Source organism: Adiantum capillus-veneris, chromosome 10 (assembly GCF_014529385.1).
Source record: "Adiantum capillus-veneris isolate H3 chromosome 10, ASM1452938v2, whole genome shotgun sequence".
NCBI lineage: Eukaryota > Viridiplantae > Streptophyta > Polypodiopsida > Polypodiales > Pteridaceae > Adiantum > Adiantum capillus-veneris.
In genome coordinates, this window is record NC_140940.1 from 129335728 (window position 1) to 129355751 (window position 20024).

Below are 20024 nucleotides of genomic sequence, written 5' to 3' on the forward strand. Positions count from 1 at the left end.
ACTTGCATTGTGTAGTCAAACTCTTGCAACCTTGTGATCCATTTGGGAATCCTAGAAGAAACATCCATGTGTTTCATTACATAAGGAGATAGTTCTTCCATTCTTAAGATTATAAATGGTCCATACAATAAATAAGAGAAAAATTTGGTGGTAGCAAACATTAATGCAAGCACCCTGTGCTCCACTATCATGTATCCCTTTTTTGATGGAGTCATCATGCAACTAGAGAAGTAGATAGGATGCATGAAACAATTTTGAGGACCCTTTTGCATTAATACCGCCCAAGTATGTCATTGCCCACACTAGGGATTACATAAAAGAAATCGTCCCACTTTGGAGGTGCAATGGTTGGAACTGAGACTAGAATTTTTTTTACCTCATTGAAGTGTTGTTCATTTTTTAAACTACAAGTGAAGATCTCTTGATTGGTAACTTGTTGTAGAGGGAGAACCACTTGAGAGAGAAAGTGAATAAACCTACTCAAATACCTCACCTTTTGAAGAAAAGAGACCAATTTCTTTGTTGTGGTGGGAGAGGTCAAAGCCACCAAGGCTTGAACCTTGCTTGGGTTAGTGTCAATGCCCTTGACAGAGATCATATATATGGCCAAGAAGAGTAACCTTGCTTTTAACAATGTGGTATTTCTCCACGTTGAGTTGGCCACCCAAAGCTTGCAGCTTGTATAGACCTTCGTGAACTTCCTCCAAATGAAGAGAGTGGGAGCTATACATAAAAAAGTCATCAATAAAAATAAAAATTGATTTTCTAAAGAATGGCTGGAAAAAAATGTAATGTATCACTGAAAGGTGCCTGGAGCATTGGTGAGACCAAAAGGCATAACTCTGTAAGCAAAACATCCCCATGGTGTGGTGAAGGTTGTCTTCTTTTGATCTTCTTCAGAAGTTCTAATTTGGAAGTAGCGTGAATAGCCCCATCAAATATCATGTAGCACTCATGTCTTGCTATCTCATTGAGAATTTCATCTTCAAAAGGAAGAGGAAAATGGTCCCTCTTTGTGGTTGCATTAAAGGGCTTGTAATCAACACAAACCCTCCGCTTATATTTCTTCTTTGGTGTGACTACCACTAGAGAAAACTACTCTGAGTCTTCAACAAGATAGATGAAAATTGGTTTTAGGAGTTTCCTTCCCTCTTTGAGTAAGGCATCTTGTTCAAATAGCCGTCTGAGATTTTGCACTACAGGTTTACTTCCCTCCTTGAGCTTAGTGTGATGTTGAACTAATGTGATGCAAGTGATTTTATCATATTCATCAACAAACAACGTGGTAAAATTACTTAGCATCAAAATATAATCTTCATGCTCCTTCCCTTACAACTCACTACAGAGCACTCAATGTATCTTACTTGCTTCTTCCACAGGTTGTATACTTGGTGGTTGCCCTTGGTTTAATGATGGTGCATCAAGTTGATCCATATTCTTAGGGTCCTTGAGAATGACCCCCATCACCTCAATGCTACTATCACTTTATTCACTCATTCTTGACTCCTCCTCTGAAGTGGTTGAAGAGTCACTACTAGAAAACTCATCCATATATTCATGTGATAAAGTATTGGCTTCCCTTTGGCGTCCTTCATCTGGATTATGCCAGTGTCCAATACCTTCTTAGCTCTCATAGCCATAAGCCAAGGCCTCCCTAAAATGATAGGATATCCCTCCCCCTTGAGTGGAATGACAAAGATGTCCATGTCTACATCGATGTTGAACGCCTTTATCCTAAATGCATTTCTAATACCAACACATTGACCTTCTACATTACCTGCCATTTTGGCTCTACATGGTGCTGGCCTACTCACCTCTAAACCCAAACGGTGCATCATTTTTTCACTCATGACACATATCTGTGCACCACCATCAATGTAGATATTGGAGATGTGTTGCCCTTTGATGTGAGCATCCATCACTGGTAGAATGTCATTAGATTCCTCTGAGAGATAGCTTGAGCTATCTTTGGCTTTGGTTGTCTTGTGCTAACCATCTTTGTCCATTGTCTAGACCCTCACCCTAGGTGCTAGGTGGAGTAACTGGGGCCATGTGATTTTTGGGCCCTGCACAAAAACATCTCGAACCAAATCATATGGTTTAGAACATTCACCCAAAGAGAAATCCACAATTTCAATCTTACGTCATGACTTGGACGATTTTTTTCTAGATTACCCTTTAATTTTCATATTTTCTTCCTTTTGAGAAGATTACCATGCCTGGTGCGCTTTACCCCCATGGAATCTACTCCTTTAACCTTGGTCTTACCTTTTGCCACTTGCTTAAGTGGTGGTGGTGGTGGATGTGGTTGAACTGGTGGTTGTAGGATTTGCACGGATGGTGCTTGTTGTGGTGCCCTTGGTGGTGGTGGTCTTGCTCTCGTTGGTGAAGTCTGGTTTTGTCTTGCTCCTCTGTTGAAATCCTACCTCCTTGGGTGTGCGCAGTAATACATTCCATGGCCATCTCCCCACAATTGTAGCAATGGTATTCTTAATTTTTACTTTGTAGTCCTCTCCCTTTCTCTTGATAGAGGTTGTGTGCATGCCCTTGTTGCACCAAATGCACAGATAGAGTCTCTAGTTCAGTAATGATGCGGCTCAACTAGGTCTTGCTATTCTTCTGATGCCTCTTGTGGTTGGGTTCTCTGAGCAAGTGTTGCAACTACTAGGGTTAGTCAGACTCATCTTGATTCCTTTGACTCATTGACTCTTGCTTTCATGTACAACTTCTTGAATTTAAGGCGGGCTACATCCACAGCCAACTCATACGTTGCAAGGAATCTCCCCTGCACCTTCTCCTTAAGCGGTGACCACAGACCAGCAATGAAACGGTTCTTCTGCAAGAAATTAGCTTCTACTTTGCCTTCCTCCAATGAGGAAACACATCTCTCCCACAAATCCACAAACTTGGTTTTGTAAGTGGCATACTCTAGTAGACGTCCCTGCTTCAACTCTGTCAGCACCTACCATAACTTTTTTGAGGTTGTGCCTCCACCAGACCTCATCACGAATGCATCACGTAGTATGTCCATCCATTCTTGGTAGCTTGATTCAAAGCATTGTTCCAAGGCTTGTCCTCTACTTTCATCAATAGAGGAAAGATTTGTAGCCGTGAGGCATCGTCATCCTTGTCGAAAACCACACAAGCGATGCCAAAGTTATCTAGAAAATTGGTAGTGATATCTTGTCCCTTCTTGTCATTGAATGTGGGAAAAGAGACACTTTCCATGGTACTAAATCAATAAGCCGACAATTAAATTTTTTTAAATTTTTTTGGAATGACTTCGTGATTCATAAAGGTTTATACATGGCTGGAAACTAGAGCTGGAGCTAAGAAGAGCACAAGGCCAGAATAGAATAAAGATGCTTACATCAAAAGAGTGGTAGTAATCAAGAATGGGCAAGATGATGGGACGTGGGGATCTAAGGATTTCATCAAGAATCCTTGCTCCAAATAGGAAAACAATCTTTCACTAGGTGAAATTTGGACTCACTAAGGGGCCCTTTAGGGAGTTTGACTTTACCTCTCTCTACCAAAATGGATGCATGGATAATTTTTTGCAAACAAACTCCAAATTTGGGGGAGGTTTGATAGTTATAATGTCCTCTTCGAGCTCTATCTACTGATATATAGCACGCCATGAGATTCCTCATATTTTAGAAGATTCTTCTTTTGATTCACTTAGATTTTGATAGAGTTGTCACCTATGTCATAGGTGAATCAAAACAAGAATCTTCTAAAATATGAGGAATCTCATGGCGTGTTATATATCAGTAGATAGAGCTTGAAGAGGACATTGTAGCTGTCAAACCTTTGCCAACTTTGGATTTTGTTTGCAAGAATTTATCCATGCACTCATTTTGGTAGAGAAATGTAAAGTCAAACTGCTTAAAGAGCCCCTTTGTGAGTTCAGATTTCACCTAATGTGCTGATAGAAAATCTTCCCATCAATGTACATGTTTACATGCACATTGATCGAATATCTTTTGTTGGTAGAATATCTTCCTATCAATGTACATGTCTGCATGCATGTGTTGCAAGAAATAAAGGGCTTTGAACACTAGAGTTGCATACCTTAAGTGTTGGCGAGGTGACACCTTCACCACATGCGTCTACCTCTTGTTGAATTTCACAAAATCCTCTATATTGGGTTCAACACAGACAATTATCTTTCCATTTTTCATGCAGCGGTGATTCTTGGATGGTTGTACTTCACTTGAACTCTGTAGTCCTAGAGAGAGCATAGGCCCACTTGCTTCAACAAAATGCTTTAGGCTTTGTGGCATGGATTTTGTGGTTGATGTAGTTGATGACTCTTCTTTGACCGTTGAAGAGAAAACACTTGGTGCTACACAAAGTTTGATTGATGTGAGATTGTTGATGTGGTTCTCAAAATAAAAACTCATTGTTCTTTCTTCACCTCCTCAACATTCATTGCTGACAGGATGCTTTGGTTGACATCAATGATGGCATTCCATAGCCCTCCCCTTTAATGCTCTTGATTTGCGATTAGCAGAAGCAATGCGTGATGGGGAGCTTACCTCTTGGATATCAATGACATTACAACCTGGTAGTAGCACTTTATGAAGGCCTTGAGTGCTTCTACAATCTCCTCATCTTCAGTCATTCAATTTGAAAAATATTATAGCCAATCATCCATGATGGATGGCATACATTGCTACTCTTTATTGACTAAAGGTCTTTGCAAAGCCCTACTCAGCAAGCAGGGGCACTGAATGAGAGGCGAAAGTGCAAAATAGACCGGGTGGCATCTACACCAAGACTATGCACGATGGCCTCATCATGGGGGTACACAATAAGGGCACCACCTATGAAGATATGTGGCTAGGATGCATACATATATGCAATCAAACATGCCATGGAAAACAATTTCAAGATCCACACCCAAGTATGGGATGGGATGGTCGGAAAACAAGATGAGAGGAATGGTGAGTGAGTGAGAAAGGGCTTGCTACTCGTGCATGTAGTAAGGAAGATAGTGAGGTAGGAGAAACATGCAAGTATGTTCACTTCTCATACCATAGGTGGAAAATACACACACCTTAAGATGCAAATAGCAAAATGATAGGAATATGAGAGGGAGAGAGAGTGTGCGTGTATGGTGGCAAATTTGCACACCTCAACACAAGAAAAATGGAAAGAGACAAACATAAACCATACTCACAATGAAGTATATCCCAAACGACACAAGGTATGGCACCAAGATGGAGTGCTTTGATTGCTTGCAAAAGATGAATACAATAGGTAGCATAGAGCAAGAATATGAGAAGGGGATAAGACCGTAGGATGTACAAGGGAGGGATGGGAGTTGATGGCGAGGAATATCACGAGTGTAGCCATCACTATTCTTCTTGAAATTGTGCCTTCAGTCCTTCATTAAAAGTGTGTGGATATATGGTGCTCATTTTGTGCATGATGATGGTGATGGTGTTGTGATTATGTGATTAGGGCTCATGCTACTAGCATGTAGCACAAGGGTGTGTATATGTAGGTGTGTGGTTATGCGATAGTGTGTATATGGGGTAGTGTATGTATGTGTGTGTAGTGTGTGTCCGCTTACAAAAGAGAAGGCCTCCTTTATAGGCCAAAAGAGTGATTAAACAAGGGATTATGGGCAAGAGTAGTTACTACAAAGTAACCTCAGTTAGACGCATTCCCCCAATGAGAGAGCTCCGTGTGCCATGCTTATTTACCAATCTCCTTATAATCGCCTTCATCATGGCCATCTTTGCCTCCATGCCTCCTTCCATAGCTTGAGTCCAAGAGCTTCCTTATAATATTTGAGACAATCTCAATAAAATAAGAGAAAATCAAGCAATAATGGAGAGAAACCTATAGGAAATTATGTGTGTAGAGATGGATAACCATGACTTCTTCCCGTGTGGACAGACAGGCTCCACCATTTCGGCCATATCTCCCAAACCGTAGCTTCAAAAATTATAAAACAAATAGGGGCAACAAGATCAGCTCAACGCCTACAACTTTGCTGTTGAAAATCTTTTCCAATTCAGAATGAGGACAATAGAGAAAGATCCCACAAAGTTATATGTCCGTCTTTTCCCTTTCAAAAGTCTTCCAGGCAGGCCCCTATTGATTTCATGTGCAAGCCTTGTGTCCAAAAGTGAATTATGAATAAATTTGATAATGTTTTTTTGACTCCAACTCCATAATGCATAAGATTCTCCTCCCTTTCACTATTGACTCTTTTTCGTCATCTGTAGTGATCATCAGGTGTACTGACCGTCAGGTAGAATCAACATGCAATGAATTTCTCGTTTTCATAGGGTTTGTTCCTAAATCTCCCTATTTCCAAGATTCAAATGTGTCAAAATCATAGCTTGTACAAATTAAATACATAGAGTTTTTGTGATTTTAATTGCATCAGGTCCCTCCTCCTCCGCAAAACCTTGAAGCCTTGCCATCAAGTTCATACCAAGAGAGAGGTCATCCAAAATTTGACTAGCGGCCCTCAACAGGTATAGAAATATATGGACATGAGGAAAAAGTTCCACAAATGGGGAGAGAGAGAGGGAGAGGACACAAGCGAGGGAGATAAAGAGAGAGAATGGGTAAGTGGCACTCAACCAATGACATTTTGGAGCCAAGATCTTTCAGAAAAAAGGAAGAAAATATTATTTCTGTTCATCAAATCATACAATTTGACGCTTTAAAAGCATAAATGTCATAAGTTGTACGAACTCTGTACCGACGATTTTCAGAACTTTCATTGAAGACTCTAGTATCTATGTTCCCGCCCAAATATTACTTTGGGTAGCTCTACTTCCCTCTTAAAACTTTCTTCCCTTTTATATGTGCGCTAACTTTTTTATGTATTCTAGTGCACACCGTGACTACTTCTCAAAGGCCTAGCACTACCATCAACTCTGTTAGCATTTTTAACAGCTATACTACGGATGATCAAGCATGGATACCATCTCAAATAAACTATTGGAAGTTGGGCCGTACTACTGCAAACTAGGAGGAGGAAGAGGAGGCAATGCAATGATTTTGTGGAGGCTTTCAAGGAACAAGTTAAAAAGTTTAAAGTGTGTGCACAAAGCAAGTGGGTGAAAGAGGTCCTCATACAACATGATTTCTAGCATGCCGATTTAAGGTTGCAAACATCTCCTCCTAGTTTTCCACGGCATTGACCCAACTATAAGTTATTTTGAGCATCTCACATAGTGCATGATTATATTCGAAGGTTAAGTGGTGGATCTCATCTTTCGTATGTTTCAGATATTTATCCATCAAATAGGATGGACTGGCAACCAGTTTGAGAGCATAGTTGGGATTTTTGATGCTTTCCATGCATTTATTGGTGAGCAAATGTACCGAGGAAGACAACACAAGGAGCTTGCAAATATCCTTTTATGATATGTCAGATTTGGAACCGAGAACTTCCTTTGGTTAGGGTTGTGTAACTCGTTTGCCACTTCCAACCTTTGACAAGAAGGATTTGTCTTTGCCAGCTTTGCAAACTAGTGAAATCTTTAGGAATAGGTTGTTTTAGGATATACAAAAGTCCCTCAAGTATTCAATTGCCACAAAAATAGTTCGGCTCACACTATTGATGCCTCTTGAAGTGTTTGTAGATTTCTTCTTCGGTGAGCAAATAAGAACTACCGCAACAATCCTCATTTGCAAGTCTGAGAGTTGTTTGGACTTTTTAGATGATAATTGGGATAGGAAACAGTCACAGGGAAAATTCTGTATTTTGCAAAAGAAGTCCATAATTTGCAAGCTTATTATAAGCTCTCAAAATTTCATAGTGTCATTTTACTATTTTAGATATCATCTTCTGAGTGGGCAACTTATTCCTCTTGACCAAGATAGAGAGTCTAGCCCTGAGAACAAACCTTTATCAATGGAGCTCTACTTTCAAGAAAACCTACTTACTGCGATGGAGACAATGTCAAGCACAAATCTTCCACATATCAGGGTAGATCTTAGATGTGAAGAACTTCCACTTTTGCCGGAATTGTATACATTTAGTCTCAACAATAAAAAGGTGCTTACTAAATGGATGAATTTTGATTGTCTTTAATATATTGAGACATAAAATATAACTCTTTGTTCTTCTTAGATTCCAAGACGCAAGGAGAAAACAACATTGTGCAAGGAGTCCCTCTCAAATAAACTTCATTTAATTGCTTCTACGGGAAGCTAGAAGCCCATTGTAGCGAAAGCGTAGCCTCCAAAGAGTGTGAAAATCTCGTGGCATGATAGTAACGCGGTGTGCATGGGCAGCGAGGATATGTCCATCGCTGAAGAGTTCAACGAGGTAGTCTTCTACAATTTCTTACAGGCAGAGAAGTGCACCGCTGGCCCATCGCATGCCACTCTCCAATGCTCATAAATCTCTTGCACTACTCGCTGAAAAGGAAGACGTGGAATGGCCGGTTGCATGTGTTGTTTGATCATCCTTCGCATCTCTTGCAGGACACCTTTGTGGGCCTTGTGTCAACGTCTTCTTGCTTGAACATGCAAAGAGTCACTTGTTGCCCTTCTAGGCCTAGCCTTTGCACGAGGCATCTCTACAAATAGCATAGTAGAAAACGACAAGTCATTATTACCACATGTCATTTGTTGCATAAGGGACTTAAGCTTTCTAAGGTCACATTAGGAGATTTTGGAGGTCTTTTGGAGGGCCTTTTAGAAGAGACAGAAAAAAGCACTCCTCCAATGAAAGAAGAGCTTACCTTATGTAGAAACATAGATTGATATTAAGAAAATTAAAAAAAGATATAAGTGGCCCTTGAAAACGGGCGCCTTTTCATTCAATGCGAATGTTTTTTTTCATAAGGTAGACGATGCTCATTTAATATGGCTTTCGTCATCATTGAAATTTTAGAAAAATCACAAAATTATCTATTGGTGTTGGAATTTGAAGCTTTTGACACTAGCAATGCATCCGGAACGTCCAAAAACCTTAAAAATGTCTATCTACTTGCCTCAATTTGACACCCGGAGAAGGAGAAATCGCTCAAAAACCCCTAAAAAAGGGATTTTGGATCATGGCGCACGAGGGACCATCTGGACAATTCTAGATGACCCTCTGAGTGCCATGATCCAACTTTCTTTATTTTTTACCTCATGGTGCGCGGAGGGCGATTTAGAATTTTCCAGATGGCCCCCCGCGCACCGTGAGGCAAAATCTCCTTTTTAGGGATATTTTGACGATTTCTCCCTCTCTGGCTGTCAAATTGAGGCAAGTAGATAGACATTTTTTAAGATTTTGGTCATTTTGGACGCACTGGCAGTATCAAAAACTTTAAATTCTAACACCAACTGATAATTTTGTGATTTTTTCAATTTCAATGATGACGAAAGCTATATTGAATGAGCTGTACTGCATGAAAACGACACACGCATTGAATGGAAAGGTGACCGTTTTCAAGTATTTTTAAAAGTTAGGTTCACTTTTCAGAGTGTTTAGTTGTCCTTTTAGACGTACGCAACAAGTGCAGGTATATTTTAAGAACATTTTCTAAAGAGAGAAATAGAATTTCTTAGAAGGCCCTCCAAATGACCTCCGAAATCTCCTAATGGCATAAATCAAAGAAGTGCACCAAATATAGTTGTATTGCCTCCACTTGCTTGAGCCATATTTTGTGATCAAATATCCCTTGCACGAAAGGTGCTCCGAGTGACGATGGTCAGTACCAAGAAAACAGGTGCAACAAACAGAGTTTTCCTTCCCTTATTCGCTTGGTGCTGACCTCACAAAATAGAAGTGCACAAAAGTGTAGTAGCATACCTCTTCACTATGTGTAGAGATTTGCATCACTAAAGCGCTGCAAAACAGGAGTCCAAAAAAGCGATGGGAGCACTAGAGAGTAAGAAGAGAATGCACAAAAAGGGTTGGGAGCACAAAAGACATGGTTTGCTAGCTCCGTGGCCTCGATGGGGGGGGAAGTTAAAACGTTGGGCAGTAGAGGATGCAAAAAAATCAGAAGAGCACTCAAGCTTTTACTGTCTGATCACTGCATGAGCACTCATCTGGGGTGAGGGTATAATTAAAATGTTTGGCAGTGGTACTCCCTCTAAACTTAGGATGCTCACCTCGGGGTGAGGGTGACAAAATCATTAATGTGCATGATTACACCCGAGATTGCGGTTGTTAGATCGTACTCCACGGGAATTTAAGCCCATTTATTACTCCCAAACTAGTTGTCCTTGTGAGCACAATCCAATTGCCTTTTTCGAGTAATCGTTTAGAGCTAGACATCGATCGTCATTGCACTCGCCATCCCCATCTCCAAGTAGAACAAACAGACCACCCTTGCCTTCACCTTTTCTGTGCTCTTCCCCTTGGCCACCTCTCACAATCCTGCATTAAGCGACCTCTACTGGTTTGAGTCTTTTGTTGCCGCATCGCCATCACCCTTGCCATCGCCTTTTTGTCCTCTTCCCCCTGGCCACCTTTTGGTTCTTGCTCTTAGCAACCTGCGACATCACCATCCATCTTGGCACCATTGGATATTGCAAAGACAAGTTCTCTCTCTCTCTATCTCCCCCCCCCCCCCCCCGGCCCGCTCTTCTCTTCCTGTGTGGTTTTAACTGTGTGCGCATCGAAGCAACTACATTACGGGGTTAGGGCACAAGGGGAACAACACTCCAAGGGCCGAGAGTGGCCGTTAGGGTAGATTAGAAGTCTCGCAACCTCAAAATTGGCATAGTTACAAATTGTACATATTAGTTGAGATTCTGCATACAACGTTGTGAGGTTCAAGGCATGGTTGGAATAATGACTCCTTATGTGACCGTGCTTGAGTTGTTTTTCAATGCTATGTTGGGGCCTAGTGAGTGAGTAGGCTTACATATCTTTTACTAGTAACATTAAATTGTGTATTCTAATCCACTTGTTCCGAATGGACGTGGGTACAACGTAAATTCAACTTGGGTCCGAACGAAGTGAATAGGGTCCTTCAGAGATTTGTTGGGGCCCTTATTTGCCTGGTTCTAACTCTAGTCACGTCACCTATTATGACATTAGCGCACGAGATAAAACCAAGCGAATAGAGACCTTGAGGGATACTCTAGGCCCCATATTCGCTTGGCTATGACACCAAATACAAACCAATTTCTAATAGTGGTTCTGGTTTGCTTTTTCTTTCAAACATGGGGATACTAGTCTTGGAGACAGATGATGTGGGCGACGATACAATGAAGAAAAACTATACACGTTGGTACAACTAAAGATGGTCGGCCTATGCAAGTGCAAGAAGCCCAAGCATGGCACTTTGCAGGCAAATGACAGGGACATTGAGCAGATACTTGATGCAACTAGGAGAGAGGCACACAAGGATGGAGCACTTGCTAGTAGAAGCTGTAAGTGTTTTTTGTAATCATACGTGACAAGAGTAAATGCTTATATCATAAGGTTGTGAATGGGACAAGGGGTGCTGGATATAGGTGCTGTGAGGTTTATGATATGTGATTTCTGATCGAGATGTCTGCAGGACATGCAGGACATTCTACTGTTGTGATGTGTATGTCAAATGCGGCTTTTAGCAGGCTAAAGTTAGTTTTGAAGCTCAATCGATCGAGGAAGTTTATAAGTGCTTGAAGGGCACAATCTATTAGTGTTTTAATTTGCACCTCTTTGTGCCCTGTACAACTTGGGTTTTTATAGCCTTGCCTTTGGAGCCAATGGTGGAAGGTTCGGGCTTGCATGGCAAGGCGGGATTGGAAGGGGAGGAAAGGCTAATTTATTTAGCATCGGTAAGAAGATCGTCATGCTAATGATATGAAGGGATGCCACATCAAAGTTTTCTCGCATTGGTGGTTTGCGAGCATGTGAAACCAGGCCAAGCTAAGTTTTTTTTTTTTTAAAGAAAGTGAAACTTATTTTTCACTGCGATTTGTTCCAACTGAGGGTGGCGGACACCATGCAATGCTACAGGTGGTGTTGTGCTTTGGTCATGCAGAGAAAAAAAGGGGTGTGGGTTGCCAACGCTAGAGGGCAAGGGGAAGGAGGTCAGGCGCTGGAGTTTGCATGGGGAGGTGTGCCAGTTGTGAAGAGAGGAGAAACGATTTGTATGCTTGAGGGTGGCGGGCTGTAGCCCGTTGTATAAGGGGCATTGTCATACAGAGGGGCAATGGCACCGACCTGAAGGGGGTTGCGCTATAGGCAGTCAAAGGGTGGCATCAAGGTGGGGCATTAGGAAGTGGCGCAGTTTACAGGGATAGCGGGCTGCTGCAAAAGAGCCACCATGTCAAGATAGGACCGGAGGGGAAGAGGAAGGAGGGTCATGGCCGTGAGCTGCAGGAGGCCGCCATGAAGAGGCCAGCGCTGAGAAGGTGGAGGGCCGTCAGTGGCGGGGAGCCGATCTGAGCTTGGTGGGAGCAAGTCTGGGCCGCCAGAAAGCTGACCTAGAGTAGTAGAAAGCGGAGGCTCACGGCCGTGACCCAACAGGTTCATCCAGGACAACCGGCACGGAGAAGAGAAGCCACCAACAAGGGTGGCCGGTTACGAGCAAAAGAGAGCCGTTATGGCGGCAAATGAAAAGGAGGAATTGTAGTGGTCGTTTCCGCCATCATTGTACCCACATACATACGTGTTTTGATGCATGACTTTGCTATGGTTTATGCAATCGACTGCTCGGCTGGGATCACTGTGATCCTTCTTCTTGTGTGGTGCTAGTCCGTGGTAGCGTTGGCTCCCGACCACATGGGTGTGTGTGTGTGTGCAGAGAGAGAGAGGGAGAGAGTGATTGTGGTTGCAGATTGGGTGTGGGTTTGTGTGCGGTGGAGGTGTGTGAGGCCTCTTGATGTGAGTGTGGTTACAGGATTTGGTGAGTGTATGCATCAATGTGTGGGATACGGGTGATGGTTTGTTGAGGGGTCTATTTTGCTGAAGTGCTCATGTGTGAGTGTGTATAGCAGGTAGTGCTCAAAGGCGAGTATGTGTAATTGAAGTTTGCAGATTGTGTATCGGTGTGTGTGATTCTATGTGGTTAGGGGTGCGGGTTAATCCCTGGGCTATAGAGAGGCAAGTTTGGAGTGTGCTCGGTTTGTTCCCCCTTTCCATCAAGGTGCCCCCACTGAGGAGCTATTGATTACTTCTCGGTGAAGTGGAAGACAGTGTTGTGGTGGTACTAGTTGCCAAGAGCAAGTGCCGCTAAGAAAGATGTGGTCGGGTTTTCCGACTTTTACGGGTGTTGAAGATGCAGAAGTTGTGGATGTAGGATTATGGTCTATTTCTGTTGGAGAAGGGCTTATCAAAACAAGAGGCAGTGGCTAGGCGTTCCCACTTCTAGTTCGTGGAAAGGCCAAGACATGGTACGATGGATTGCATGTTGAAGAAAAGTTGGATTGGACCACCGTGGAAGCGGCATTCTGAAGCAAATATGTGACCAACGCACAATTGAGCAAAGTGAAGCGAAGGCTAGACGAGCTAAAGCAAAGCCTGCCTGGTCACTTTCAAGCGTTTGGGTGGGATTTTGAAGCGCTATGGAGAAAACACATAAAGGTAACTCCTATAGAGAATACTGACTTTTTGAAATTAAACAAATTCATGGAGTGCTTGCATGTGGTGGAGGGTTCAGGCTTGCATGGCAAGGCGGGATTGGATGAGGAAAGGCTGATTTTTTTGGCATCGGTAAGAAGATAGTCATGCTAATGATATGAAGGAATGCCATAGCAAATTTTTCTCGCATTGGTGGTTTGCGAGCATGTGAAACCAGGCCATGCTAAGTTTTTTTTTGTTCAAATAAAGTGGAACTTATTTGTCGCTGCGATTTTTTCTCGGGGATTTCACTATGTGTAAAACTACCATATAACGTGCGTTCAAGACATCTTTGTAAAACCCCATATCTGTGAACTTTGTTAAGAATATAATGTATCCTTTTCTTTTAAAATCTGTAAGTTTTTTTCAAATTTGAAAAAATAATGCCCTTCTATATATATATTTCTGTAAGTTTCAAGAACATTAAATACCCTTCTGTTGAACTCACGTGATAGGTTACATTTTTATTAGGTGACCTCCCCGGGGATTTTTTCAAATTGAGGGTGGCCGATACCATGCAATGCTACAAGTAGTGTTGTGCTTTGGTCATGCAGAGAAGAAAAGGGTGTGGGTTTCCAACGCTAGAGGGCAAGGGAAAGGAGATCAAGCACTGGAGTTTGCATGGAGAGGTGTGCCAATTGTGAAGAGAGGAGACACCATATGTATGCTTGAGGGTGGCGGGCTGCAGTCCATTATACAGGGCCAAGTAGCGCCACCCAGGGGGGGTGCACGTCAGTTTGTATGAGAAGGGGCAGCTTGTGGTGATGAGGGGGATTTTTATACAAAGGGGCGTTGGCACCGACCTGAAGGTGGGTTGCGCTATAGGCAGTCAAAAGGTGCCGTCAAGGTGGGGCATTAAGAGGTGGCGTAGTTTACAAGGATAGCCGGCTGCTGCAGAAGAGCCACCATGTCAAGATAGGACCGAACGGCAAGAGGAAGGAGGGTCATGGCCGTGAGTAGCAGGAGGCCGCCATGAAGAGAAGGCCAGTGTTGAGAAGGTGAAGGGCCGTCATTGGCGGGGCGCTCAGCTGAGCTTGGCGGGAGCAAGTTGGGGCCACCAGAAAGCTGACCTAGAGTAGGTAGAAAGGGGAGGCTCAGGGTCATGACCCAAGAGGTTCATCTAGGACGACCGCCACTGAGAAGAGAAGCCCTCAACAAGGGTGGTTGGTTACGAGCAAAGGAGAGCCGCTACGGTGGCACATGAAAAGCAAGAATTGTAGTGGCCAGTAACGCCATCATTATACCCACATACATATGTGTTTTGATGCATGATTTTGCTATGGTTTATGCGATCGACAACTCGTCTCGGATCACTGTGCTCCTTCGTCTTGTCTTGTGCTCGTCCGTGGTAGCATCGGCTCTGGACCACACGCGTGTGTGTGTGTGTGTGTGTGTGTGTGTGCAGAGAGAGAGAGGGAGAGAGTGATTGTGGTTGTAGATTGGGTGTGGGTTTTTGTGTGGTCGAGGTGTGTGAGGCCTCCCGATGTGAGTGTGGATACACGATTTTGTGAGTGTATGCATCAATGTGTGGGATACGGGTGATGGTTTGTTGATGGGTCTATTGCTGAAGTGCTCATGTGTGAGTGTGTATAACCGATGGTACTCAAAGGCGAGTATGTGGAATTGCAGTTTGCAGATTGTGTATCGGTGTGTGTGATTTTGTGTGGTTAGGGGTGCGGGTTAATCCTTGGGCTGTAGAGAGAAATGTTTGGAGTGTGATGGGTTTGTTCCCCCTTTCCGTCAGTGGTGCCCCCATTGAGGAGCTATTGATTGCTTTTCGGTGAAGTCAAAGACAGTTTTGCAGTGATACTAGTTGCAAAGAGCAAGTGCCGCTAAGAAAGGTGTGGTCGGGCTTTTTGACTTTTAGGGGTGTTGAAGATGCAGAAGTGTCCTGCAAGATTATGGTCTATTTTTGTTGGAGAGCGGCTTGTCAAAAGAAGAGGGAGTGGCTCAGGCATTCCCACTCCTAGTTCGTGGAAAGTCCAAGACATGGTAGGATGGATTGCAAGCTGAAGAAAAGCTGGATTGGAGCACCCTAGAAGCGGCATTTCGAAGCAAATATGTGACCAACGCGCAATTGAGAGAAGTGAAGCGAAGGCTGGACGACGACCTAAAGCAAAGCCTTGCTGGTGACTTTGAAGTGTTTGTGTGGGATTTCAAAGCACTATGGAGCAAACTCATAAATGTAAGTGTTGTAGAGAATACAGACTTTTTGAAATTAAACACATTCATGGAGTGCTTGCATGTGGATGTTTGTGATAAAGTTGAAGTCGATGGACCGGTGTCATATGCGAAGGCAGTGGCCTTTGCAAAAGGTCGCAGAAAGAAGCTCGTGAAGAAACGTCAAGTGAGGCAAGGATGGTCCAATCCGATAGTGTGAGAGACAGTTGAAGCGAAGGAGATAAAAGCACAGCCGATGCTAGAGGGTCTGCATATGCAAGAAGAGCCAAAGATATTATGGTTGCAGAGAGACAGGGTTATTCCTATGCCTCGGATGCCAGACAAGAAAGATCCAGTGGTTGAAGAGGTACTCATGGTTCCAAGCCAGGGAAATATGTTGCACATCCAGCTATGGATGGGCAAATCTCGGGGGAGTGTGCTCATGGCCGCCGACAAGTGAGATTTGTTAATAAGGTTGAGGTAGTAGGGATGGACGAGATTCCATATTCTGAGAAAAGGGAAGAGCATGAGTCAAGTGGCGGCAGCTCTTTCGATGGAGATAGCACATGGGAGACGGACTCTACTTCATCAAGGTATGATATTTGCTATATTATGCATGTAGATGAGGTGGTCACAGAGCAACATGAGATAGGTATAAAGATGCCTTGTGTGGACCAAGTGGTTGGGAAGCGCTCTCTTTTGCTTCAGGATGATGCGGTGTCGAAGGTTGATGCCATGTTGTTGATAGATATACTTTTGAAGGTTGCTTTACAAGAATTTTTGCACCGTTTGCAAAGCTCTTTGGATACAGATTATGTTGTGGAGAGCCCTCTAGCAAAGGGAGGAATGATTTCAGGTGATGCAATTGCTGCAAATGTGGATGTATACTCTCATTTTGGGTATCAAGCATGTGTATGGATCTAGGTTATTGGAAGAACCCTGCTATGGGAGGCTACAAGAGTGGCTTGTTTACAGGTTTGTGGGTGCCGAGGATATATTTCTCACACATGTTTTACGGACGGATGGCTATGCTCAATGCCATCAATTTGATCCTGGTAGAGCTGACGTTACGCATGGGGCATCTCATGCCTTTCCATTTGATTCAGGGGGATTCTACACCTAATAAGATCTCCCTCTCTATCTATCTACTACTTATGTACAAAGTAGAGCAGCTATGGCGGCAAATGAAAAGCAGGAATTGTAGTGGCCGTTAACGCCATCATTGTACCCACATACATACGTGTTTTGATGCATGATTTTGCTATGGTTTATGCGATTGACTGCTCGGCTCGGATCACTATGCTCCTTCGTCTTGTCTTATGCAAATATGTGGTAGCGTTGGCTCTGGACCACACGGGTGTGTGTGTGTGCAGAGAGAGAGAGGGAGAGAGTGATTGTGGTTGCAGATTGGGTGTGAGATTGTGTGTGGTCAAGGTGTCTGAGGCCTCCCGATGTGAGTGTGGTTAGAGGATTTTGTGAGTGTATGCATCAATGTGTGGGATATGGGTGATGGTTTGTTGATGGGTCTATTGTGCTAAAGTGCTCATGTGTGAGTGTGTATAGCCGGTGGTGCTCAAAGGCGAGTATGTGCAATTGCAGTTTGCAGATTGTGTATCGATGTGTGTGATTTTGTGTCGTTTAGGGTGCGGGTAAATCCCTGGGCTATAGAGAGATAAGTTTGGAGTGTGCTGGGTTTGTTTCCCCTTCCCCCTTTCCAACGTTTTTATACAACACCCTTGCTCATAGCGGTGCACCAAAACTATCAGGAATGTTTAATGTAGAGTTTTCTATAGAGATGATCATTGATTGCGCATTTGAGTACCTACAAACCCATTTGCAACATCATGAGGTAGTCATTTGTGACAATTCCATGACAATTGATGGCATAAGAGATGGGCACCCAGCTGACCATGACTCTTACAAGAGTGCAGCAAGGAGACTGAATTGTTGTCTAGAAAAGTGTCCCTCCAATGCACTACTTGTACAAGACAGGTGTATGAAGCGCTTTAAAAAGTTTCTTAGTGGAATTCAACCATGGAGTTTTCTGTTACTTGTACTTGCAGACGGATGGTGAGTGAGAGAGTTCCTAGTCATCAACTTTTGGTAGTTTCCCATTGGTGTCGGAGGAAGAGGTAGAGGATGTGGAGGTGCAATTTGACCCAGAAGAAGAGCGGGTAGAGGTATTAAAAGAAACATTTGATTCGGGATTAACTCTTGCTTCTCTTGCCCCACGACTAGCATTGTCTTTAACCACTTTGTGTAAGTGTTTCCATGTGTTGAACAGGTTTCTCCGCTTCTCTCTATTTGAATCTTTGAGGCTAAACCCAAGAAACCTTCCGGCGTTCATGTTGCCTATCGATGCTTTCCTAGGTATCTGTAATGAATTTGAGACATCTTAGGGTCCTCTTTGATTTTGACATTGCCTCCATGCATACCAATGTCTGAGAGCACACCCTCTAATGCTTGGATTACTCTTTTTCTCTCGCTTTAATGTCCATTCAAAACATATATATAAATGATCCACCGTTTCAATTATTTGACAGAGTGCATGACTTGTATAGACATGAACTCTACTTAGAGGAATATCAAGCACTAGCCTAAAAGTTTTATCCTTGAAGATGTCTGTTGGGAGCTCTATTCCATTGCACACTCTCAAGAGATTGTATATCAGCCATGCAATATAAGCATGGATTTGCCACAGTTGCATCGTGTGTTATGTTATACATACACTTAAGAGTCCTTAAGTCACCTGCCATGCGTCACTCCACTGTGTAGTCAAGAAATCCTTCCACTGAAAGTATGACTCCATTTCTTTATTCACTAATGATAGAAGGAATTTGGGTCTGACTAAAAATGAAAACAGAAAATCAACAACCAAATAATCAATATTTGGTTATTATAGAGTCAACTAAGTATACTTGAAATGATCCTAGAGTTAAAATGTTGTTTGCGGATTGCACGTTGAAGTATCGTGGATCCTCTTTCATTATTGATGGATCTAGAGCTTTGCTCATGAGGGTAATGCTGACTCTCTCCAGCTTCTTGTTCTTCAGGACCTCACACTCGTTGAGCTTCAAAACAAACTTGAGAACCCCAGGGAACTCCTCTTGACTGATGTCAAAGAAGTGAACTGCATACCTCTGCAATGCTTCAAGATCAACGAAGAGGTTGTTGTTATTGTTAAACTGTACCTCTTTGCCACCCTTGCCTAAGAACGTTGCTTCAATATGGAATGGTGACCCAAGTTTTTCAAACACCTCATCGTTTACGTGCCGACGAGCAGCCTTTACATGTGATGGCTTTGGCAACAATGATCCTCTCTGTAGTTTATTTTGAGACTTTTTAGCTAATGCTTTGAAGAGTGACCTGTAGTGAAGTTGCTGCCATCAAACTTGCGAATGAAATAATCCTCCTTTTTGGAAGAAGAATCCATCACTCACAAGAGCATTTGAGAGGTGCCAATCTATGGTGAGAAGTTGCATAAATTTTGACAGAGTAACCTTTGTATGATTGGGAGTAGAATCTCAATCGAAATAGGCTCAAAAGGTGCCAACAATGAAAGTTACAACTCAAAATACGCATAAATGTGTCAACTATACTAATTAGACATCAAAAAACTAATACTTTCACTGCCAATGTGATCCCCAACTCGGCATCAAAATATATGAAACCATCCAGATACATTTCCTATGGCGAGGGTAACGAAAGTGGGAAAGTCCAAACTACCGTAGGTATCTCAACATTCGAGCACACCCCAGCTCAAAGAAAACCTCATACTTTCCACCCTCCAAAAGGCTAATCGAGACACAAGGACTAGCCACAGTCTCAGAAAGGGCTCTTCCAGTCCAAGTCTCAAAAACGGCCGGACAAAACTGCCAATAGTGCCAAAAAATGGTTCCATACGTAGTAGAGTGGGTAGCGTCCGCAACTCAATGTACATGAGTGATGCATGGTCAAACAGGCACTAACAACTACTCATGCAATAAAAGTGATTCGTACAGGGATATTTTCTCTCAAAAGAGCTCAATAGCACTAGGTTTGCTCACACAAAATGCATTTGTCAATGCATCTGTCCACAGAGAAACTATTGTCAAAATGATTGCCAAATTGTCTGTGAAAGCGTTGTGCCTGATAATCTGGAGAATTTGTGTGTGAATAGGCTCAAAAGCCCCCTGTAACGTGTAACCTACATGTCGCTGTAGGTATGTGCCGATTTTTGCCGTCGGGCAGAAATATGCTAGCCGAATAGCCACCAAAGGTGTCGTAGTCAAAAACGGTGCCATAGAGTGTGATCGGTACGCTCGCTGCCGACACCGGATTTCACTCCTCT

General features: G+C 43.0%; 1 protein-coding gene and 1 pseudogene across 1 annotated transcript; both read left to right on the plus strand.

Moving 5' to 3' along the window:
* The first annotated feature begins 7594 nt into the window (after positions 1-7594).
* LOC147449641 (uncharacterized) lies at positions 7595-8191 on the plus strand. The gene is made up of 2 exons (XM_086521610.1): positions 7595-8032; positions 8108-8191. Exons 1-2 carry the CDS (start codon positions 7595-7597, stop codon positions 8189-8191), a joined length of 522 nt encoding a protein of 173 aa, XP_086377736.1.
* Positions 8192-16019: 7828 nt separating this feature from the next.
* LOC147449642 (uncharacterized) lies at positions 16020-16618 on the plus strand (annotated as a pseudogene).
* The last annotated feature ends 3406 nt before the right edge of the window (positions 16619-20024 follow it).